Source organism: Panthera onca, chromosome D1 (genome assembly GCF_046562875.1).
Source record: "Panthera onca isolate mPanOnc1 chromosome D1, mPanOnc1 haplotype 2, whole genome shotgun sequence".
Taxonomy (NCBI): Eukaryota; Metazoa; Chordata; class Mammalia; order Carnivora; family Felidae; genus Panthera; species Panthera onca.
In genome coordinates this window covers 47,422,237-47,447,679 of record NC_138348.1, presented here as the reverse complement: position 1 = coordinate 47,447,679, position 25,443 = coordinate 47,422,237, and the positions used below count along the sequence as shown (strand labels likewise).

At 50.3% G+C, this 25,443-nt stretch overlaps 1 protein-coding gene across 1 annotated transcript in view; it reads right to left on the bottom strand.

Moving 5' to 3' along the window:
• Window positions 1-25,443, bottom strand: part of GALNT18 (polypeptide N-acetylgalactosaminyltransferase 18) — a 351,350-nt gene that overhangs the window by 609 nt on the left and 325,298 nt on the right. Inside the window, exon 10 of the mRNA XM_060606015.3 lies at window positions 15,627-15,791. Within this exon, the coding sequence (XP_060461998.1) occupies window positions 15,627-15,791 (165 nt within the window). The remainder of the gene's footprint in view (window positions 1-15,626; window positions 15,792-25,443) is intronic.

The window sequence follows — 25,443 nt, the reverse complement described above, 5'->3', positions numbered from 1 at the left end:
GAACATGTGCCTTGGTTTTCTTCACAGAGCCCTAGTTCTTCCTTAGGACGGAGACACCCTGCCCCAAATTCCATCCACTTGCTGGGGTGTGGCATGCTGGTTTGCTCCCATAGCTCCCACCCTGGGGGCCAGGCCCTGGTCCCCATAGGCATAGGCTGGGGTCCTGCTCTGAAAAGTCTAGTTCCTTGGGACTCCCCTCCCCATGACTGGCCTGAATTTGACCACCACCAGAGGCCCAGGACCTCCTGCTTTTAGGGTCCATGTACCCAAGTGGACCTCTAGAGTCATCAGTGTTGGTCTCCACCAAACTCAGTCTCCTGAATATGTCTCCTAGGCCACTGGGCTCCCTCGGCCCTGGGCATGCATGGTTTTCCCCCATGCTACTGATGTTCTAGAATGTTCTGTAGCCATGAACACTCAGTTTATGCCCAAAGCCTCTTGAAGGAAGAGAGGTGCTGCTCCCCAGAGTAGCCCCATGGCAGCAAAGAGGAGCCCAATAAGTTTTTATTTTAGTGAGGCCCTTGCAGAGCTCAGATACTCTGAGGCTGCTGGCTGTAAGTCTAAGCATCAGCCCAGACTATTTGAGTATCTTGGAGTTATACCAATTCTGCAGGCAGAATTGCTTGGGGTAGGTGGTGGTCCTTATAAGTACACTCTTTGGAGCTTAATAGCACTTGAGTAGATGTTCAAACTCACCTTCTCCCCAGAATCTACTCCTCTTGTGTTTACCACCTCAGTTATAAATATTTTCCATAAATAATTTCCCCCAAAAGCAATAGCCAGGCATTCGTGTGGGAGACCTGGGCATTCTCACTGACACCTCTGCCTTCTCCCCAGCATCTGATTAGGCACTAAGTCCTGCCAATTCCACATCCCTCTTGCCTGGTGACTGTCCCCTTATTGCTATCACATCACAACCCTGCCTGCGTTCAGGCCACCATCTTCTGTCCCCTGGACAACTGCATCAGCCTCCTAGCTGACCCCCCTCTGACCTCCAGAGGCAGGGAAGAGTGATGTCTCTGAAATGTATGTTTGGCCTAGAGGACAGAGCCCAAGTTCCTTAGCACAGGCCTTTCATGGCCTCATCTCCTCCCTCAGCCCCCACACCTTTTGTGCAGCCACATCAAACTTCCTGCAGTTGTGTAAAGATTTCTGTATTATCAGGGTTCCTAGACATCAAGCAAGCCGTGTCCTGTGCTGGGGGTCCTTCTCCATGCTTCCGTAGCAGGCCAAGGCACAGTCACGTTTCAAGGCTAAGCTCCTGCTCCATCTCTTCCAGAAGCCTCCTTATCTCTCACCTCAGCCCCTCCCACCTCTTCTCCTCCAGGCCACCCAGCTGGCGAGGTGCTATTCACCCGTGTTTCCACCGTGTTTTCTCTATTCGCCCAGCATGATTGAACGGTAGCGGAATTACTAGTTTACTTGTCTCCCCCCCACCCTCCCATACTGACAGCTCTATGTCTTATCAATTTCTGTGCCCTCAGCATCCAGCCAAAAGCCTGGTACATAACAGATGATCAGTAAATGTTGGCGGTCATGACCTGCATAGGTGAGGAGGGATGCGTCTCCAGACAGGGCTGCTGTGTTTCACTCTGGAGTGGCCCTGAGCAGGCCTGGCAGCAGGGGGAGGGAGGCCCCTGCCTCTTATGACTGCAGCCCACCCCCAGCTACATCCCATGCCCATTCCAGTGAACAGCATGCTGGGAGAGGAGACCACGAACTTCTTCTGAAAGGGGTCATCCCCAGTCAGCTACCACTATCCCCATGGTGATGGCTGACATCTCAGAGAACATGAAGACTCAGTTCTCACGGCGACCTAGGAAACTGGCAGTATTTACCGCGGTTGGACACACGCATCTCCGAGACCCAACACTCCCATACTAGGTCTGTACCTAGCACAAATGCGTGCACCAGAGACAAGCACCTGAGTGCTTTCTGCAACATGATTTGTAAAAGCTCCAATCTGGAAACAACCCAAATGCCCATCGATAGTAGAATGGATAAATAACTTGTGGTTAGTCACATAACGGAATATTGTACAGCATCACAAATATACAAACTAGAGCTCCACTCAATATGAATAAACCTAACAAATATCATGTTAGCAGAAGAAGCCAGATAAAGAACACATATATAATTCCACTTATATACACCCCCCAAACAGGCAAAATAGGACCACGGTGTTAGAGCCAGGATGGGGGTTATCTTTAAGGAGGGGGAAGGGAAAATGATTGACAGGAAGCAAGAGAGGGGCTCCTGGGATGCTGATGGTATGCTATTTCCTGACCTGGCTGGTGGCAATACAGGTGTTTGCTTTGCTTTAAACCACTGAGTTGAACATTTACATTTTGTGCATGTTTCTGTATGTATGTGTGCTATTCTTCAATTAAACAATTAAGACAAAAAAAATGCAGCTCCCTCAGAAGTGACTTTGAACAGTGGGTGAAGGAGGCAGGTAGTGAGAGACTGGATGGCAAAGGGGATCGGGGGTCTGTCTGTGCGTGTGTTGGGGAGGAGGAAGAGAATTCCCAATTTCCAGTGGGTGGAAGATGGCCCAGCAAATTTCTTCTGGAATATTCAAGGGAAGAAAGCAGGTCTCTCCTGCTGTGCGCCTGAGGAGAGCCGTGACTCATTGCACCCAAGAGCAGAGAGACACCAGTGCAAAGAGGAAACCCAAACAGCAAGCTCATCTCTCACCCAGAGAGACACCGGCTGACTCAGGCCCTGAGGGGGCAGAGGAACAAGTGGCAGTGAGACAAGGGCTCAGAAAGGACCCTGCAGTCCGCATGTGGAGTTCACTCTGAAGGCCGACCCTCTTGCTCTAATCAGCAACCTGGGTGACCTCTACTTCGGCCTGGGGCCTCCAGCTTTGCTGGGCCTCCTCCAGGGGTGACTCACGTAGCCTCCTGAACCAGCACTTTCTTTCCCATGCTGCTATGCCCAGGAGCATTCAACTCAAATCCTTGTCGTGGAGGCAACCAGCAACGGGCCCCAGACTGTCCCCCTGAGGTTCCCACACGTGGGTCTGCTCCCGCTTCTCCACCCTTTCCCTTCCAATAGGGGAAGGTAGGGCTCATGTCCCCTGAGTTCCATGCCTTTCTAGTTTAAACTTCCACAAGGAACTGAGCAACAATTTTGAATAATTTTTCCAACCCGCCTGCTCTCCTTTGGACAAACTCCAGTTATTCTGTGTCACTCAGAACTGACTGCCAAGCAGAGGGCCACCACCTCATTTCCACTGGACAACAGACTCCTTCAACACAGCCAATGAATCAGTGCTTTCGGTGGCCACGCCATGCTCCTGGGCTGACGACAGGTTGATAGCTTCAAGCAGTCCACTTGGAAGCTGTGGGACCCCATTCTGTCCCTCAAAAGCTGGACTTGCAGACCCAGAGACATCTCTTGTGTCACCTGCTCCAAGCAAGGCCAGCCCATGGCTCTGCCAGGCACAGGTTTCTGCCGTTTCTGTTGCCGTGGCCTGAGCGCACCTGTCGCCCACATCTGGGTTGGGCCATGTCACTGCTGCTTCTTTGGCAGATGTGTGGCCAGGCTCCCCTGACCCTCCAACACTCCGTCAGCTGGCATTGTGCCAGACCCATGTCGCTAGGAGTGGAGCTCAGGCAGGGTGCGAATGAGACCAGCCCCACTCACTAATTCATGAGCTCTGCCGGCCTTTCTGGCAGTAAGATGGGAAGGGGCGGTGCTGACCTATGATGCTTCCTTCCTGGTTGTTAGCTGGTGGCCCTGGGTGAGCTGCTCTCCACTCTGGTTCCATTGTGTCTAGAACCAGATGGTAATTTCTTTCCTGACTACTGAAGGATGAGAGAAGGAGGAACGGGAAACCCTTCCATCAGCTATAAAACAACCAACGAGTGTGTATCAGGATGAGGGCTCCGGAAAAATTGCACAACAGGCAGAAAAGGGACCAGAGCAAGTGCCCATTCACTCTTCTGAAGATGGGCTTCTCAGAATCTCCTCAGGGGCTGGCCCGGGTCTGTGTGCCAGTGGCCGGGCTGCTTCCATCAACCCTGGAATCAATGAACTTGGGGAAACTTGTCCAAAACAGAGAAGGCGCAGTCTCTCCTTTCCTGCTACCACTCAGGCACATTCTAAGCCTTTCACAGGGGCGCCTTGCCAAGCCCAAGAGAGGGAGGAGTGTCTCTGAGAAGGAAAGCATTCCTTCAGAGACTCAAATGTGACATTTCCCAGACCCCATCCTGGCCCTCAGGACCCTGGAGACAGGAAGTGTCGTGACCCTGGGGCAGAAGCAGCCAGTGTGGCCTCTGGGAAGGATGTGGAGGAAACAGAGCGAGGCCAAGAGCAGTGCTGTGAAGGAGACACAACCTCAGTGAGAGCATCAGGGCCTGTCAGGGAGGGTGAAGCAGGCAGTCAAGGAGAGCTTCCTCCCTAGAGGCTCCAAGAGGAGAATCTTCTAGAGCAGAAGAGTAAGGCCCGTGTGGAGGCCTCGCTGAGCAGCCCTGGTCAATGTCTTGGGAACATATCTGGGCTAGAGGAGGAGAAGGCAGGCCACTTTGGTGAGGGAGCTAGCACTGGCCACGGGTGCTGCCTCCCTCCTGTCCTCCTTCGCAGACCCCAGCCGCTCTCAGTGAATAATCTCTAGGCTCTCACTCTCTCTGGACATATTCCATCTACCACAATTGCAAAGGAGCCTTCCTTTCCTGCGGTCCATCCTTCCCTGGTGAGCTCAGCACACCCTGGGGAGCAGCCTGGTGCTGTGACTCTCCGTACCCCTCCCTGCAGGCTCTGCACTGAGATGGAACTAACAGCGGTTGCCACTGATTTTCCAGGCTCCCAGCACTGTGTCAAATGCTCCACATGCCCAGTCGCACGTATTCCTCATGATAACCCTGAGGGGTGGAGATGGTAATTGTCCGCATTGTACAGAACTGGAGACTAGGGCTCAGAAAGGTTGGGACACAGGCCCAGGGTCACGTAGTCAGTAAGCGGTAGAGACAGGCTGGGGGCCCCTGCCCCATTCACTGTTCCTCACTAGCATGTGTGACTAGGCCCACCAAGTCATCTCTCCGGCCCCATGCCTGTCTCGAGGCAGCGGACTAGACTGAGCTCTGCGGGTGCCTCGATGTCTGGGGCAGAGGAAGGTCACCTTCGTGGGCTTCAGGGGCTCTGCGGAGCCAGTTTGGGCTAGTTCTTTTGAGGGCTCGCTGCAGACACATGATTCATCCATCTATTCATCCATCCATCAGATATTTAGTACCTACTGTGTGTCAGTTACTGTGTAACTCTAGGCCATGGAGATTCAGGAGTGACTAAACAGAAACAGATCTTTTTCTGTAGACAAAGACTGAGACTATATTCCAGGAGGGGGAGCAAACAGTTCTTTGGTGTGTTAGAGAGTGATCAGGCTGTGCACAAAAATGGACTGAATGCGAGCCCTTAAAATTCATACTGAAGTCCTACTCCCCACTGTGATGATATTTGGAGGTGGGGCCTCTGGGAGGTAATTAGGTCATGAGGGTGGAGCCCTCATGAATTGGATTAGTGCCCTTCTAAGAAGAGACGCAAGAGAGATGCCTGTCTCCCTCTGCCATGTGAGGACGCAGTGAGAAAGGGAACACCTGCAACCCAGGAAGAGGGTTCTCAGCAGACACTATCTGCTGGCACCTTGATCTTGGACCTCCCAGGCTTCAGAACTGTGAGAAATAAATGTTTGTTGTGTAAGCCACTCAGTCGATGGCCTTTGTGTTCTAGCCTGAGAGGCCTCAGACAAACCAGGTAAGAGAGTGGGGCCGGCGGGAGGCAGGCAGAAGAAAGAGGTGGCCAGGGTGATCGTCAACAAGAAGGGGAGAGTTGAGTGAAGACACAAAGGGGGAGAGAAGGTGGCCTAGGTGGAATCTGGGGGTAGTCCTATGCCCCAGAGCAAGGCTCTCGCACCAGCAGAGGCCTGGTGTGTTCAGAGAACAGCACAAAGACCAGCGTGGAGGCCGTTGGGCAGCGCGGGCGTGGGGTAGGAGTAGGAGTTAAGGCCCAAGAGGTGAGGTAGGGGCAGGTTCTGTGAGGACTCAGTGAGGACTCACAGCCACTGAATGGACTTTGGCTTTTAATCTGGTAATAGGGCCATTGCAGGGTCGGACTAACACGCTAACCGGGCCACTCTGGCTGCTGTGTGAGGCATGGAGTGTTGGAGGAAGGAAGAAAGCAAGGATGCCTGTTTGCAGTCTCTTGTCCTCACAGCCCAGGCCCATCCAGCAGCCCCTGGGCTGGGCCCTGGGCTCTGAAGGGCTGGGGCTTGATGCAGATCCCCTGGCCAGCCCCGCCGTCCATGGAGAGCACAGTTCCTTGGTTTACCAGTCCAGTCATCGAAATTATTTGTGTAATACATACACCAACAGGATCTGGAAACACACAATACTTTTAATTAAAGAATTTAAATAAGGGCAATTAAACCTGGCAGGAGAGATGCCGCAGCACACAGAGAGCTTAATTGGAATGGAAACTGAAGTAAATATGGAAAGAGCATTACAAAAAATCGAAAGCTCAATGTATAGAATTAAGGAGGCTAATAATAATTCCTGGAGGTGCGTTCCCAGCCCCCAGCCTAGCTCTGGCTCCTTCTGGGCCTCTCTGGAGTAGTCACTTGGAAGGGCAAGAGAGGCAGTGTGGGCGGAAGCAAAGGAAGAGGGGCTCTGCTCCTGGCCTTGCCTCTGGCTCTTCCCACCGGACCCTGGGTCAGCAGCTCAGCTGCCCTGGGCCTTAGGCTTCTCATTTGCAGAAGGCCCGGAGAGCTGTGGGGCACTCAGATTTGTGTCTTGCCATGGGGCACTGATGATGTGTAGAGTGGGGCTCGTGGAGCCGTGGTCCACTGTGTAGCTGACCCCAGATCACACAGCATGCGCTTCCCCTCTGCTTCAGTTTCCCCAACTATGTGCCTGTGGCAGCTAGAAGTTTCCTAACTAGCCCAGTTCCTCCTGAGGGTGTAGGCTGGGTAAACAGATTAGGCAGAGTCCCCAGAGGGCTCGCTTATCACAGATCACTTCTGGGCCTGTGATGGGGCCCAGAAAATGCCTTGTTTGGTTCCCGGGGGCTGCTGCCTCTGGTGCTGCTTGCTGGCTACCCCAAACAAGCTGTCCCTGTCTCAAGGAAGGGCTGGGCCTGGCTTGTCGCTTGCACTTGTGACCTCTGGAGCCTCTGGGCTGAGCTCAGGCTGGTCTCATGTTTACCACCAAAGCGCTTAGAGGAGGTTGTGTGGAGTGACTCCTGTATTCCAAAGTCTTCTCTGCTTATTTCAAAGCTCTCGTTCCACTTTCCAATTAATTTTCCATGGCCAAATGGCCCATTGTGTCTTGGGCTTTAAGCACAGTGGGCTTGGGAGTTTCCAGGTTAAATAGTTAATGATTAGTAATCAAATACTTCAAAGCATGGGTGGGATGTTAGCACTAGTTAAAGAAACTCTGAGATTAAGTCTTTTCATAGAGGAAAGCGGTCTTTATGTATTATGAATATTCAACACTAGATTTATTCAAGAAGTACTCTGGCATTTATCTTTTTTAAAGGAGACTCACCAGTGCCTGAGTGAGAGTCTGCCTGGGATTTGCTCTGAAGGTCCACTGGACCAAAGATGGGGTAATGGCAATCTCAAGTGCGGAAAAAAAAAAAAAAAAAAAAGGGTGAAAGTGGGTTGTGGAGATAGCAGGGTGGCTGGAAGGAGTTCGCTGAGGTGGCAGGAATCCAGCCAGTTCACACATGCCAGTGACTGGTTGGCAGGGAGACCCTAGCCCCAAACTCCCACTGCAGCCATTCACTGGTTTTCTAGAAGCAAGACAAAGAAAGGAGCCATGGTATGGTGGTTTAAAGCATAGATCCCAGAGGCAAAATTCCTAGATTTGTTCTTGGACAAATTAATGTCTCTGTGCCTCAGTTTCCTCATCTGTAAAATGAGGATAATTAAAGTACCTACTAGCATTGTTGGGGGGAGTTAAGTAATATTTATAAGGCAGTTACAATACTATCTGGCACATAGGAATCACCATGTAAATTCGGTAAATAATTTTTAAAATCTTCTTCGGTCTGAGTAGTGGGGATCTGAGCCATCACACCTGCTCCTGGCTCCTGATCTCTGTGGGATGAGCAGAGGGGGGGTGCATGCTGACTGCCATAAACTAAATATCACAAACTTCCAGGGCCTATGCAAGGCTTTGTTAATCCATCAAAACTGGACAGTTCTACATTTGCCCCTTCATACGACACGGGAATGAAAAGGTGTTTTATTCCAGAGCCATAATGAAATACCAGATTATAGTCTTTTCAGTACAAAATGTTCCTGAAGTCGGACTTCCTGACAGCGACTGGGAATCGGAATGGGAGAAAGTCAAGGACTCCTCCTCCTTGAGTGTGGGGAAATCCTTTGGCAGAATTAGCCATGCTCCCTGGGAAATGTGCTCTGCAAATAGGTTCTTTTTTGAGTGGGTTACTCATCTTGCATCAAATTATCAAATTATACCCCACAAATCAGAGCCAATTATCCTGGACAGGCAGGCTTGGCTCTACACTCAGCTCTCTTCCGGGCAGTCTCCTCATACTCTCGAAAATTTCTTCTCTCCTGGCATTAATAGACATCTCTGTTGTTATCCGTGATGTCCCTCATGTGGAAAATGCATAAATGCTTTGCAGAGAACGAGGCAAGCATAGGGGCTCAGGTGTGGGGACAGCCTACCAGTGGGAACGCTGATCTATGTGTTCTTGGACCCCCAGATGGACCTTGCTAATGTTTCCATCAAAGGACTCAACAGCCAAGGGGAGTGATGGCAACCCCCACAGTATGAGAGCAGCATGAGATATAGTCTGGATACCCTGACGTTTCGTCAAAGCCTCCTGTTTTAAAAAATATTCATACAGGGGCTCCTGGGTGGCTCAGTCGGTTGGGCAACTGACTTCAGCTCAGGTCATGATCTCATGGTCTGTGGGTTCGAGCCCCGCGTTGGGCTCTGTGCTGACAGCTCAGAGCCTGGAGCCTCCTTCAGATACTGTGTCTCCCTCTCTCTTCTCCTCCCCCACTTGTGTTATATCAAAAATAAATACATACTAAAAAATGTAAAAAAATTCATACAAATTTGTGTTCACCCTGCTCTACGTAGTATGCATATTTGTTTTAGTATAAAGCATTTCCACCTCCTTCCTTCAAATCTGAAGTTATAGGAAGAAGTACATATTTACCGTATAATTTAGAGTACCCCACATAACACAGTTAGGATGCACCACCACTTAAAGTGTTATTTGTAGGAACTAGGGATTTCTCCAGCTAAGCAGGGCCCTTTGACTATTATGCTGAAATGTCCTTTTGCAGTGTGCACGCATGTGTGTAAGGGGAGTCATCAGTGGTAAACTTTTGTTCGTCTTACAGTCTCCCACAGATCTAGCTCAAGACCTGGCACACAGGAGGCCTCTGGTTAGTTTTTGTGAATTTCTGAAAAAAAAAAAAAAATAACTGCTTCATTTGATTAACAGCACGTTGGGTGACTCCTCTGTCTCGTTTTCCATGAGGTGCTAGAGATGTTGGAAGTATAAGACAGTCGTGCCCTCCCGTGTATTTTGTTGATGGATGAGAGGAGTGTGGACTGACATAATGGAAAAACAGTTGCACACAGTGGGATGAAGATGGCCGTTGTGCAAGGAGTTCGGCTTATTTTCAAACTTGTGGTGCTTTTTATTGAGGCAGGCCCAGGGAACCTTCCAGGTGGGGAAGCCCTCCTCAGGGCTTGCTGTCTAAATTTAGCTTAGAATTACAGAATTTCGGGTTTGGCAGGCCCTTCAAGCCATCCAGTGCAAATCCACTGAGAGCTGCAGAGCCTTAGATGGCCTGCTGCATGGTCCCCAGAGCCCCTGGCTCTTCCCTGAACTGCCAACCTCATGTCTGGACAACTCGGACTAGGAGAAAGCTGCTCTATAAATCGTCCCAGACTCGCCAGTCTTCCCTCAGAACCAATAGGACAAGACTGCTTTCCTGTGGGTAGGGCAGCCCTTCAGCTTTGAGAAGGCAGAGCTAAGGTGCTTCTGGTCTTTCTGGTCTAACAGCCTGCAATTCCTTCAACCATGCATTCAAATAGATAGGTAGAATTTAAGGAAGTTGGACCTTAGAAGACACACATCATGTGGCAAGAATCCCTGTAAGAATATCTTGAAGAGAGGGATGCAGCCTTTGTGTAACCATTCACAATAATGGTAATGGTGGAAGAGTGGCATCTCATTACCATGGAGAGGCAGTCTATCGCATCACTTGGCAGGTCTGGCCACAAAGTTTTCTGTAGCAACTTGATATTTGCTTACTCCCTCTCCTTCTATTGGCATGGGTCTCATTGACTAAATGCCTCTTTCACTAACCTTTCATCACCAAATCCCAGAATCCCCCCAAATCTCAGTATGTAGGGTACTCTCAGAAGACTGAAAGTCCTATAATTTATACGTAACACTTTAGGAGAGTCTTTAAACCAGGAGGAGTTACAAGCTGGAAAAGTCACAGAAGGCAATGACTACTATTTCCCATGTTCACAAAATTTCTTCATGTGCTGATGTGGGAAATGCTGGCTGTCTAGAGACGCTAGACAGTGTCTCTAGGTGCGTCACTTAAGAGGGACAACTCTGGCTGCCCTGTTCTTTGGACAGAAACCCAGAGCCTAGAGTGGTCCTGGGTTTATAATACCCCTTCACAATTCCCTCCTTTCATCCATCAGTACTTCCAACAGACTGATACAGTCTCTCTCAAAATCCAACCCCCCCCCCCCCCCCAGCTGCCTGGACCCACGCCCTCATGGCGATTGAGTCTGCCCCATCTCTCATGGGAATGATGGAACAGCCCCCTAACTTGCTTCCATGTCTCTTTTTTTCTAATCTACCCTGAACTCTACTACCAGAGGGGTTCAGACCCCATCGTGGCAATCCACTGCTTAAAACTTCCTCCGGTTCCTCCCTCTGCTTTTAAGGTGAAGTCCAACTTGTTGGCCTGGCTTTCACCGATCACCACTATCTGCACCCAAACTGACCCTTATGTCTGAACTCTCTCATGCCTCTTTGGAGGTTCCAAATTCCACCCATACCAACACTGGATTTGCATTCTTCAGACATACTCTTGTTTTTTCTTGCCTTTGCCCAGGCTGAGCCTCTACATGGGATGTTCTCCCTTTTTACACCTGGGAACTGTCCTACAACTTTCAAGATCCAGATCAAACAAGTCTCGAATGTGAAGCCATCCTTGAGCCCGACAACCCCAGGGTCCCAGAACATCATACATCCCTCATTTCTGGTCTCGTCATGCATTTTATTGCGTGTTTATATGCTCATGAGCTCCTCCAGGGCAGAGGCTGGCTCTGTTTCATATCTGCATCCCTCCTGCCCAACCCCCATGCTCAATAAATGTTTGATGAATAACTGAAGGAAAGAATGTTCATCATCAGAAAATTGCTCATCAGAGCCCTGTACATCAGTGTTGCCAAGAGATGTTTCATCAAATGTGGTTTCTCAGTGTCAGTATCTAATGCTGTCCTGATTCATCCTGAAGCATCAGAAATGCAGAAGTGCTTGCAGGGGATAGAAAAAAGGCATTTTATTTGTTAAACAGAAAATCAGGGTATGAGATGGAACACTAAGATATGCAAATGCCTATCTTCTTTGTAGGAGAACCTGAGAGAATCGTGCTGGATTATTTTTGAAATTAATTCAGCCTGAGTGTCTGTGGAGTTTAAATGCAGCCCTCAGGAGAGTAAATAATGCAGAATGTGAAACCTGAAAGGAGATTGGAGATGCACCAGTAAAAGCTCCTTTCAGCCCAACTTCTGCACCAGATCATTCTAGTTGGTAGGATACCCATGTAATTTGCAAAGATTAAAACCTGTTGCAAGAAAAGTAGCCCAAGAACACGATTTAATCACGTAAGAGGCTTCCAGCCTCCTCTGGCCTTGTCAACAGTAGTTCCTAACCAGCGAGAGCTTGTGGACAGATTCCGGTTGCTTGATAAACATCAATCATTTTGCATTAAACAAAAAATTCACATATGTTAATCTTTAAATATCAGGCAAGAGTGGCTGCTCTGGGTTTGCAAATGAGGGATTTAAAAATATTATTTCCAAACAGTTCCCCTTGGTAGAAAGATCAAAGATGTGACTGCCAAACCACCCTGGGAGTTAATTAGATATATATGTAAGTGGCTGAAAATTGCCCAGGCTCCAGGATTCCACATTCCAATATGGCCTGCTTTGCCGGTCACTGTGTCCTTTCAAGTAGGAACCACATGGGGCTGCCTGTTCAAGGCCATGTCCTGAGATGAGAAAAGGAAAGAGCTAGATTTGGGGGTGTCTTTGCCTTGAGTATGTCCATTTTAGGGGGGGGATGTTCCTTTCTCTGCCCCGGTCAGGGATGGACAGATGAGATGAAGGCCAGCCAGGGGCACACAGGCATCTGGGACTGGAGATGGAGAGAGGAGTCACTTCAGCCTGAGACCTTGGGGACATGTCTGTCTATGAGGGTTGGAAACAGGCGGAGGTGCCTGTGTGTGGGGCTGGGATATGAAGCAGCCTGTGTTTGGATGCGACCAGCCTGTTTGAACTCCAGCTCCATCCTTCAGGCCCTATGATCTTGGCCAGGTCACTTCATCTCATTTTGTCCCACTTGGGATGGAGTTGCTATGTTTATGAACACTGCACTTCATGAGGTTGGCCGCAGCGGAGCTGAGGAGCTCTGTGTCCCTGGTGGTTCCGGACCTCCTCGGAGGAGCAAGGCTTCCAAAGAGGCCAGGGAGCTCACTTCAGTTCAACAACACTCATATCCTGGTGACACCAAGTCTCCAGCGTGGCAGGTGCGTAGCTGGGCCATGACCTCCAGGGGCTATTCCGGGGCTGCCCGGGGCCGCTTTCCCTCCTCCCCGTGAGTTGAAGCAGCATGTTCAACTATTAGAGGACTCCCAGCCACACGTGTCAATCTGCCTGACCCACAACCACCAGAAGCTGGGGATCTCGGTTCAGCCTCAGACCTTGCCCTGAGAGGAGATCTCAGTGGCCAGGCAGGGCCATAAGGACCCTGGGGCCACTCACAGAGGAGAGGGAGGAGGGAACAGCTAAATGTTCAGACTGCATTTCTGCCTCCTGCTGGCTTTTCTTCCTGCCTCTCTCCCCCTTCTAGAAGCTCCCCTTCCCATTCAGCCTCACAATCTCTGCCACAGGGGCATTCAAAAGCCCACACCTACACATGCCAGTCCCCTGCCGCACATCTTCCTGCCCACAGGCTCAAGTCCAGGCTCATGTGCAGCTACTCCCCGCCCCCTGTGCTGTCCAGGCCCCACCACCCCTGACTATCCGCAGCTCTCTGAACATAGCCGGGATTTGATGCTTCACAGCTTCTGCACATGCTGTTCCCTTTCCCTGGAATGCCCTTCACTATCTTCATATGGAGCACACTCCTACACATTCTTCAAGGTTCAAGCTAAGTGCTGTCTCTTCTGAAAAGCCAGCAGCCCTGGTCTGGCTCCCTACCCGCCATCTTCCTGGACAGTTTCTTCAACATTCCCAGGAGGAAGCTGAGCTCACGGGCCCAGCAGGCTTGGCTGAAGGCAGCAGAGAATGGCCTGATGTAAGCCCCTGCCCAGCCTCCCTAGATGGTATGATGTCCACTTCACCCCAGCAAAATCAGCCCCACTCACCTCCACAGGGATATGTGTCCATTTCCCTCTGTTGCCTCCAGTCTGCAGGCCGATTTTGCACCTAGCCTGAGCTGGGAAACACCAGCCAGCAAGCACACATCCAGCCTTCCTCCCTGACCACATGCCTCCAGCCCTCTCTCTGCCTGAGGAGAAATACAGTCCCATCCCGTGTCACTCAGGGCTAGACACCTGGCAGGGGAAAGTGACAAAGGCTACCGCTGGGCAGAGTGTGGGGTCAGAAAAGGTGCTTCAGTGAGAGAGAGGGAGGCGGGAGGAAGATGTGCCCTGTATTCTCAAACCTCAGCCCTGACCCTGACCTTCTTCTCGGTGGCCACTACTAAGTAAAAAGGAGAACCTGAAATAGTTCGCGGATAGTACCCAACATGAACACGTTGGGCACGTTATTTACCGTCTTTGTGTCTCATTTGCCTCATGGTACCTACATGCAGCTGTTTGGAGGAATAAATAAGCGAATACATGCCCCGTGCTTAGAAGTTCTGGCACAGAGTAAGCACTGTATGAAGGCTGGCTGCCATTCTTACTGGGACAGACTATTACAGTTCACCACACAGGGAGGAGCACGGCAGGAGCCACCAGTCCTGGTGAACCATATTCCCTCTCGTGGAGCCCCATACATTATGCAGGCACAGCCAGGACTCGGAGCTGCCCCACACATCTCCCACCTGCCCTTGGAAGTGCTCCCAGTTGGCTCCCTGTGCTGCTCCCCAGCCATCTGCTTTTCCTGGGGGGTCACAAAGCCCTTGTCTGGACTCCTGCTTTCCGAGTAGCCCTTAAATCTATGGCCTTGTTTCGAACTCAGTATTGACCTTCCTCACTCATTCAGGACCCAACTCAGTCCTCTGGATGCACACACCCAGATCACGGATCAAAGGTTCCCCTACCCGTAGAATATGATGCAGCCGGGACCTGCCCTGCCCCCCCTCGCCCCCTTCCCTCCCCCCCCCCCCCCCCACCATGGGGAAAGTAACTGCCAGTCCCTTCCAGTGCCCACCAGCTTCCTCCTCCCCAGGGCAGCAGCAGCTTGCTGGGAGGCTGAGTCAGGGTCTCTTCTACTCGGTCCCACGAATACACCTATTCCCTTTCTGACTTCCCTGGAAGCTTCCACCATATACAGTCCTCTGATGCCTTAGAAGCCCGTGGGCCCCCTCACTTCCTGTTCTGAACACTTCCGCTGCACTGCCTGGGAGGTGGGTGTCCCTACCTATGGGGGAAAACTGGCCCTAACTTAGTGGAATCCTGGGGGCTGGGAGCCTCTGGGCTGAGCCCCAGGTCCTCTTCAAAGCTGAATCATGGTGGGCCATCCCAACTGGGAATCTTGATCCTCGGACATCATTTTGTAACTGGGCTAATGGAGAGCAGGAAGTCAAATATGGGCCTCAGAACTGATGGAGGCTTAATACGGGAATGCTTCTTGTTCACCATTGTACACACTGCCCTTTGAGGAAGCCTCCTCCCCTAGAGTGAGCCCATTCTGGGAGGAAAGCAGAGCAGGGCACAGACCAGAGGTGCCTCGGCACTGTCTATACCTGGGACACTGGGCTTCATCCCAGGAGATAGGGCGTGTGGAGAGGAAATGTGAGAGTTTAAAGACAGAGAGGCCTAAATCTAACTCCCAGCCCTGATCCTTACTGTGTGACTTTGGGCACATGACTTCCCTCTCTGAGCCTATCTCCATGTATCTACAAATTAAACAAAATGATAATAAAACAACAATAACAACCTCGACAATTCCCCTTTTAGCGCCAATATCAGGAGCCAATAAGCTAATGTACATAAAATGTCTGGCACATAGTCAGTGCCCAGTAAATCCCGGGAGTCCCAGCCTCCCTGTTGCCACCATGTCCCTTTCCTCCTTGTCTCCTCCCACATGCTCCCTGGCCCCTTAGACCTTCTCCCCCCTCTGCTTTCCTGCTGCCCTTCATGGGGGCTTTGGGGCTGTTACCTGAGAGAACTGCCAGTGAAGCTTCATTCTCTTGGCTTTGGCATAACTGCACTCGATGAGCCGTGGCCGACTGTTGACATCCACCAGGCACCGGTTGTCATCATCGTCGACCGTGGGGCTCAGGATGCCCACGTGGATCTGCTGACTGCTCGTGTAGTACACATTCTGGGGGTGGGGGAAGAATGTGGTTAAAATGCAGTGGCCAGAGAGATGGGGGGCAGCCAGTGGGGATTCTCCCTGGCAGCTAGCGAAGAAAGCACAGTCCAACGGTCTTCAAGTTATTTTCTACTGCAACGGGCAAGAAGAGGAAACCCTTTAACATCACGATCCAGGATAGTATCTGGTCCACATGTGTAACTGAAACAAAATTTTCAGGAAATAAAACTTATTCTTACCATATGCAATGCAATCTGATATTTTCTATTCTATTCTTTCAGTGAAAAGCATTGGTCATAACCTTTCAAATAGATTTCACCACCCACAGTTTAAAAAGCATGGCTTGAATCCATTATTTGCAGGCTTGCTGACTTCCTCCCTCCATAAATAACTTGTACAAGATACTGTGGTTGGCCAGTAGATAAAGAGAAAAGACCTGTGCCATGCCTTAGGGAGTTCAGAGTCCTATGAAACATAATTTCCATCTAGACTAAGACTGTGTAGACCAAGGATTGGCAAACTTTTTCTTAAAGGGCCAGGTGGCAAGTAATTTTGGCTTTGCAGTGTGTTGGGAGGTCCTGAAGACCACTCCCAGGTTTGAAGATTTGATAGGGCTCACAAGACTCAGCACATATTTGTACTCACAGCTGTGAATTATTTTAACAAAAGGATACAAATCATATTGGCAAAGGGAAAAGGCACCTGGGGCAAAGCCTGGGGGAAACCAGGTGGAAGTTTCCAAAGGTACTCTCCTAGTGGTCACAAGGATACACTTAATTCCCCCCAGCAAGGAGCTGAGACAACACGTGCGAGATGTTTTCTACCTGGAAAGTTCTTAGAGACTCAGCTGGGCTTTTTTATCAGGGCTGGTCACGTACACAGCCTCTGCCTGGCACATACCAAAATTCCAGATTCCCAGAAGGAAAGCACATGTTAGCACAAACTGTACATTGCCTGTACAGTCTGGTTAGGCATAGTGAACCACTCTTATAGATCTGGGGATGGTGGGAACCTCCTGAAATCCAAGTTCCAAGTAGGCCTTTCAAAGGACAGCAGTCAGCCCCACTGTGTTAACTCTTTCCTGCACAGAAGGCCATACAGTCTGAAAACTCAACTCTGCCATTGTAGCATGAACACAGCCACAGACAATATGTGAATGAATGGCTGTTAGGAGAATGCTTCAATTACAAAAATAAGGGCTGTGCCATGGGCTGTAGTTTACTGGCTCTGGTCTAGAAGAAAGCCACAAGACCCTTGGCCTTCCAAGTTTCCAGTCTCTTCCTTCAACCTTCAGTCATAGTTCCAAAGAAAAGGGCTCTGAGGGAGAAGTCATAAGGTTCTGTGAGTTTTTCTCTTCATATTACTAAAGAAATGAACACCCCCACTTATGATTAGACCCCAGGGGCAAATTGAGATACTACATTTCTTTGCTTTAGGTTAGAGTTCAGGGTGAGCCCTCTTGTTATCTTCATATATTAAAACATTCTTACTGGTAAATATTTTTGATTAATTCCAAATGAGAATATAAAGCATTTCTTGTTTTAGAAGAGGGATTATATATATATTATACATATTAATGTATTATATATGTATATTATGTATATATTTTAATGTTTATTTTTAAGAGCACAGGTGGGGGAAGGGCAGAGAGAGGGGGAGACACAGAATCTGAAGCAGCAGGGCTTGAACCCATGAACCACAAGATCATGACCTGAGCTGAAGTCGGACACTTAACTGACTGAGCCACCCAGGTACCCGACATCATTAGAAGAGGGACTTTTAAACATGAGTGTGGGACATAAAAGGGATTGTGGGGTGAGAAGGGCAGTGCAGGGAAGGTAGGTAAGGAGTGGTCCTTGGGGGCATGTTCTTTCTGACCTTTGGAAGTCCGAGGAGGGCATGGAGAGGCAGGTAGGGTCACCCTTCAGACATAAGAAGATCCTCAGGCCAGTGTATCAGTCAAGGCCCTAACTGGAAATAGATGGCACACTCAAGGTGGGGGAATACAAAGAGGGTATAATAAAGGCACAAGTCTCGATGTGGGTAGGATGTAAGGCAACCATAGGGATAGTATAGTTCCCTGAGAATAATAACATGGAGCTATTACCACTCCTAGACCCCAAGGGATGAGAGAAGAGAGAAGTTACCAGAATCTGTAAAAGTCATCTAGAGAGGGTTGACTTGCAAGAAGGCTTCAGGGAGGGAGGGAGGGGTTTGATGAGTGGTGGTGAATAAACAACCCAACTTTACTCTCCCCCCTCCTCACTTGGTTCTTCTGCTGGGTCAGCCCATTGGCAGAAACCTGCTGGAAGCCAAACAACATGGGAGCCCACTGAAACATTCCATAAAGTCAGTGTCCTAGAGTAGAAGGAAAGGATGGAGAGTGGATCTGGAGAGACAAAGAGAAGACACTCATTACAGGAAGGATGCGCTCTCTCAAATCATCTTACAAGTTATCAGATTTGGGAATCCATGGAAATAGGCATTTAACTACTGAGATGACTGATTCTTCCCATAATAGAGGCAACCAAAGTTCTGAGCAGAGGCCAAATGTAGAAGGCCTGGCTCCAGCGTGGACATGTGACCAGAACACAGGGGCAAGAGGGTCCTATTCAGAACCCATATTGAGTGAGAGACCCTCCAGTGGGTGGTCTGGATTTCCAGTTCACCACTAAGGAAAGCCAATGACCTTCTGTGGCTTCCAGTTTATTGGAGGTGAGGGAGAATATGATGACTGGTCAGATTTACGAATTTAAATAGATGCTGGTAGACATCTCATTCCTCCATCCATCCACCATCCATCCATTCATCTGTCTGTCCAACAACAATCTCTAAGTTGAGATCTGAGGATAACAGAGATGAGAAAGCTATGGTCCCTGTCCTGGATGATCCAAGAGCCAAGCTGGGGAAACTAACGTTTCAGGAAATAATGGCTCTAATCACACTAAAATGAACATTGTGCTTCCTCCATTCACCTAATCCAACTCTCGCTCCTTTGAAAATAGAAATAAAAACACCACTTCCCGAAAGCCTTCCACGAATATGCAAAAGCATGGGGCCTCTCAGCCTGCCACCTGAGCCTCTCTCCAAAAAGTGCAGAGCTGCTCATGACGTTGGGTTGAATGCCCCACGCTCTCTCCTCAGGACAGAGTGTAGCTCTCAGTCACCCTGTTTACCGGGACCCAGATTTCCCGAGGCTCGGCAGTGTGGGCTGCCTGACAAGGACAGCTAGGAAGCTAGTGACTGCCATCCTTCTTTCATTGCTGTCACCAGGGCCTGACTCTGGTCTCCGGGGCAGGTTGTAGAGACACAAGCGGCTGTGCAGGTAATAGCTGAAATCAGTTTTATTCACTTAGCTGCTCTGAAGTGCTTGGGGGAGACGCTTGGAGAGGCACGTGTGTGGTTCCTATCTGGCACAGCTGTCACTGGAGCTGCTTATTGCTCCGGAGTCTGGGAGAATCATAACAGGGACAGACAGTTGTGATTTAAAAGCAAACACCAAAGTGCATCTTGAGTGGTGTCACCATGAAGCTTGCAGAGCAGAGAGAGAGATTTGGCAGAGGACGCTCTCAAGTGGTCCCTTGGGCACCTCAGAAGTCCAGCCAGCAGTGGATTGAATCGGTAAACGGCCTGAACACAAACGAGGGGCACCAGTTTCGTACAAGATGTCCCACTTTTGGTACCAGCAGGCCCAGGAAGCACCGCTACACTTTCTGAATAACGGGGAGCCCGGAAGCTTTAAGCAAGCAAGGACCTAGAACCGTGGTTCTCAGGGAGGGGTGGTTTTGTCGACCAGGGCATATCTGGCGATGTCTGGGGACATCTGTGGTTGTCATGAGAACGGGGGAGGGACGCTGCTACTGGCATCCAGGCGGTAGAGGTCAGGGACACTCGCTGCTCGACATCCTACCCCGTACCCAACAGCCCCCCACAGCGAAGAATGACCCGACCCCGGATGCGCAAGAATGCTGCTGTTGAAAACCCCTGCCTTAGGTGGCTAATAATGAAAGCTGAGATGTTTGTAGCTCCTACTCTGTGCCAGACTCAAAGTCATTTGCATGCTTTATCCCACTGAATCCTAAAACAACTCTGAGGAGGGCGCCGCTGTCGCCCCCATCTTGTAGATGAGGAAACTGAGGCACAGGAAATTAAGTAAAAGTCCTACAGGTGGAGAGCAGTAGCTGAGATTCAAACTGAGGCAGTCTGACGCCAGAGCCACACCTGTGACTTTTTACCTCGCCCGCCTACCTACCTCCCTTGGGTCAGGGCAGCTCTAGCAGCCGGCCCAAGGGGGAGAGGCCAGGAGGCTGGCTTGGGAAGCTTCCCCTGTGATCCATGTGAGCCTGCACTGAGGAAGCAGCAGAGGGCTGGGGGCGCCTGTGGTACAAGAGGGTACAAAGTGCTTAGCCATTTTGGGATGAGCATTGGGTGTTGTTTGGAAACCAATTTGACAATAAACTTCATATATCGAAAAAAACAAAAAAGCAAAAACAAAGTGCTTAGCCACATTCCTCCAGTAACTCCCCAGTTAGCAGCAGAGGGGGAGCTCCATCCTGCCCGGGGATGTTTTACAAACCTCGGGGGCATAGAAACAATAGTCTGACCCCTTGGCTACTCCCCAGCTGCAAACTATTGACTCTGCTCATTCTTCAAGCAGCCCCATGAGGCCCGAGGCAGGCCTTCAAACCTGAGCCGGCACTTCCTTCTTTTTTTGTTTTTAATATGAAATTTATTGTCAAATTGGTTTCCATACAACACCCAGTGCTCATCCCAACAGGTGCCCTCCTCAATGCCCATCACCCACTTTCCCCTCCCTCCCACCCCCCATCAACCCTCAGTTTGTTCTCAGTATTTAAGAGTCTCTTGGGGCGCCTGGGTGGCGCAGTCGGTTAAGCGTCCGACTTCAGCCAGGTCACGATCTCGCGGTCCGTGAGTTCGAGCCCCGCGTCGGGCTCTGGGCTGATGGCTCGGAGCCTGGAGCCTGTTTCAGATTCTGTGTCTCCCTCTCTCTCTGCCCCTCCCCCGTTCATGCTCTGTCTCTCTCTGTCGCAAAAATAAAAAAAAAAAAAAAAAAAAAAAAAAAAAAGAGTCTCTTATGGTTTGCCTCCCTCAACCTAACTTTTTTTCCCTTTCCCCTCCCCCATGGTCTTCTGTTGAGTTTCTCAGGATCCACAGAAGAGTGAAAACATATGGCGTCTGTCTTTCTCTGTATGACTTATTTCACTTAGCATCACACTCTCCAGTTCCATCCACGTTGCTACAAAAGGCCATATTTCATTCTTTCCTATTGCCAAGTAGTATCCCATTGTATATATAAACCCAAACTTCTTTATCCATTCATCAGTTGATGGACATTTAGCTCTTTCCAAAATTATGGAACGGGCACTTCTTTCTGATGCTTGGAAGGAAAAGGGAAAAAGCACATGCAGGGTGACAGAACAGACACATCCGTGTCTTGGGGCTCACACCAGTGGTATTTGCCTCTCCCTCAGGCCAGGGGCAGGAGTCATGACTAATAGCGAAGCCGGCCAGCCCGCCAGGGAGCCCATTGGGTGCACACTCCTGCCCTCAGGGCCACAGAGCCAAGGCCAGGCAAACACCCCCAGGGCTGGAGTTCCGTCTTGCTCTGTCACTATATCTCCTGGACAAGCAAGGGCTCCCACCCTGACCCCTGTCAGCTGTCCTCAGCATCCCTTCCCTACCCGGCAGGCATGGAGGTGGGACCTGCCTGTGCTAGAGACTGAGCTATGGCCTTTTATAAGATCTGCCCTCCACCCCTATTAAACGGCACCTCCCTGACAGAAACTGCCACTGGCAGCCGAAACTTCTCCGGAAGGCAGGTGGGAGAAGAGAAGAAACATACGTTTGTGCACCTATACGCCAGGCCCTCTGCAGGGTACTTACCGTATCTGCAGTCACCTTCCAGTTGTAAGGATAAGGAAACTGAGGCTAAGAGGCTGTAAACACTTTGCCAGAGGCAAAGGCAGGCAGGTACTCTCTCCCCCCTGCCTGGGGGAGGCTCCTGGGGAAGGCAGAGACCTTGGCAATACAGTGCCTTCACCCCACTCTTGGGTCGACCACCCCAGATGGTCTCATCTCCCCAGCCCTCAGCAGGGCCTCCCCAGACCAGAGGCCAAGACGGGCAGAGGGAGAGGGACGAGGGTCTCCCAGGCAAGTCAGGAACATGGAGCAAAATGGGGTTGGTTAAATGACTTAATAATATGGTTTCAAGGTGCAACAGAAGTCCCAGCTCCCTTCCAAACAAAGGCCAGGTGGATTTTGAGCAGCTTTATTTCCTTCATTAAGTGATGTTTCCTTGGCAACACTGCCGGGCCTACTGAGTGGCTGCCCTTGAAAAATAAGGTAAGGTAGAGACATTGAAAGACACGGGGCAGCAGTGGTGGTATTTGGCTGAAAACTCCCTCAGCCTAAAGGGTGGTGAGGGGATGGAAGGCAGAGAGTCATTGTGGGACACTCTTTACAAGAGGTTCTAGAACCTACCACAGGGAGAAAACTTTATTTGCAGGTTGCTTTCATGGGAAAAATGACCGAGGGTGAAGCAGGGTCCTTGTGGTCATTTCTTTGGATACTTGCAGGATATCTGTATGTACCCTGGAGGATTGTTGCTGCCCAAAAAGACTTAAGAGACCAGCTCTCTGTGGGGGTGGGGGGACACACCAGGGGAGTGAAAGTCTGGGGGGGGGGGGGAATTACAAACAATGGTGCAATTACAAAGAGTCAAAATGGCAGGGGCAGGGAGGAGGGCTGTTGGTAAAGATCACTAAAGGGAGAGCCAACCTCTGGGGCTACTGCATGGTGGGCTTCTTAGAGGAGACGATGGGTGCTGGGCTTTGGAAGAAGAGAAAGATCTGTGAGCAAATGAAATGCGGGAGGATAGAGGGATCAAAGCGACATACTCCTAAATGCAATCAAGCTAAGGCGTTGCCGTCTACCTTGCACAGTAGAATCACCTGGGGAGCTTTGGAAAGTATAAATCCGGGGCGCCTGGGTGGTTCGGTTGGTTAAATATTCGACTCTTGGTTTCAGGTTGGGTCACGATCTCACAGTTTGTGGGTTTGAGCCCTGCAAGCACGGAGCCTGCTTGAAATTCTCTCCCTCTCTCTGCCCTTTCCTGCTCGTGTGTGAGTGTTCTCGCTTGTTCATGCTCTCTCTCTCAAAAAATACATAAAACTTAAAAAGTAGAAATGCGGGGCGCCTGGGTGGCTCAGTGGTTAAGTATTTGGCTCTTGGTTTCAGGTCAGGTCACAATCTCACAGTTTGTGGATTTGAGCTCTGTTCTGTAAGTAGGGAGCCTGCCTGAAATTCTCTTCCCTCTCTCTGCCTTTCCCTGCTGTGTTTGAGCACTCTCTCTTGCTTGCTCTCAAAATACATAAAACTTAAAGTATAAATCTAGGTGCCTGGGTGGCTCAGTTAAGTATTCGACTCTTGGTTTCAGCTCAGGTCATGATCTCCTAGTTTGTGGGTCTGAGCTCTGCTCTGTGAGCATGCAGCCTTCTTGAAATTCTCTCTCCCTCTGTCTCTGCCCTTCCCTGCTCATGTGTGTGTTCTCTTAAAATATATATATAAATATAAAACTCAAATTCAGGGGTGCTTGCGTGGCTCAGTCATTAAGTACTTGATTCTCAGTTTCAGCTCAGGTCATGATCTCACAGTTTGGCTTTGAGCTGTGCTCTTAAGGTGGAGCCTGCTTGAAATTCTATCTCCCTCTCTCTGCCCTTCCCTGCTAGTGTGTGAGTACACACACGCGTGCTCTTTCTCTCAAAAATATGAAACTTAAAAATATATACAAATTAGGGGCACCTGGGTATCTCAAATCTTAAGTATTTGACACTTGGTTTCAGGTCAGCTCGTGATCTGAGTTTGGGTTTGAGCTCTGCTCTGAACGTGAAGGGTACTTGAAATTCTCTGACCTTCCCTGCTCATGTGCATACGTGCATTCTCTCTCTCTCTCTCTCTCTCTCTCTCTCTCTCTCTCTCAAAATAAGGAAAAGGATAAATCAGTCTTAACAGGTGAGACCTAGGCATGCGGGGTGTTCCAGGTGATTCCAATGTGTAGCCGGGGTTGAAACTAGCTGTATGAAGGACATTTTGGGGAAGCCCAGGGAGGAAACATGGGGACAGCACTTATGACCGCCTGGATTCCAAGCCTCTCATTGTGGGACCAACGGGGATCCCCATCTTCAGGGGCACGGTTTCCAAGACTCTGATGTAGGTGGCCAAGGTGGTAGGAAGCACCACTGTTTAGGACCATAGTTCCCAAAGTGTGGTCCTAGCATCATCTGGGAACTTGATAGAAATGCACATTTTGAGCCCAACCCCGGACCTGCTGAATCAAACTCTGAGCAGGGCCCAGGAGTCTGTATTTTAACAAGCCCTCCACGTGAGTCTGTGTGTGAACATTTGAGAACGGCTTGGTCCAGGTGAAGGTGGTCACGTGGGACAGTCAGGTGGACCCGCGTCTTCACTCAGCACCTCCGCCCTCCCTTTGTAGCTGGGAAACCACTCTAAGCCTCAGTTTCCTGACCTGTAAAATGCGACTGTGAGGACTATGATACTGATGGCCCCCAGTCTGGCCACAGGGCCTGCGGGGCACAGAACAAGGCAGGAGGGACGGAGCTCTTCATAGGAGGGCAAGAAGAGACACAGGGAAGGGACTGCTTCCAGCTGCCCTGCCCCAACCCCCTCCTCTCTGCCCCCCCCCCCCCCATCTTGAGCCTGCCTGGCCAGTGGATCTGTGGGTAAGAATTCATGGAAACAGCAGGCAGGGAGCAGGGGGAGGGGCAGAGAGGGAGTAGAGGCTTGCTTTATTAAATCTCAATTTAGAGTAGTGACTCTGACATCTGTAATGTGTGCTGGAAATGGGCTGTTTGTCCTCTTTACCGAGAATGAGCTGCTGGCCCCTCTGCAGATAGGGCAGGCTGATTTAAGGGTTTGGTTACTAGTCATTAACCCCTCGACAGAGAGGTTAGTTACAGTGCTGAGGGCTGCAGGGCACTGATGCTAAATCAGCAGTGAAGGGGAGTCATTTCCAAAATGATCTCGTGTTCACTAAGCACAGAACCAGGTACATCAAGGGAATGAAAACCTGTATAAACATTCTGTTTGCCATAGCTGTGAAGGAGCACAAGTGTGGAAAGCAAGGTCCCTAGCTCAAGGCCTCCCCTCCCCCTCCTCCTAAGCCCATTTCCCTGGTGGAGGGGAACAGGTGGGGCTAAGCACGTGAGTCCCCCAGGTGTGTGTGGGGAGGTGTATAACCGGCACTCAGCACATCGATCCGGTTTAATTAGCAAACACGCCTTCGTGCCCACTAGCGTGTGGCCTGAGACGGGCAATGGGGAAACAGGGGAGAAAGACGCATGCATCCTCCCTCGGGGAGCCTGGTGGGGAGACAGGCCTGCTGTGAAGGGAAGAGAATAGCCTTGTGGCCAGGCTTAGAGCAGAGTAAGAGCAGGTCAAAGTGCTGGAGGGGCCAGAGCTGGAGTGATTTACTCCGTCTGGGGCAAGTTGGTGAGTGAGGAGTTTCGAGAAGAGCCGAGGAGAGAGTAGTTTTCCCAGACAAGTGACAGGGGTGAGGGACTGCTGTCAGAAGGGACAGGACAAGCCAAGTCAGGCTCGGCACTACCTTGCCATGTTGGGTGAA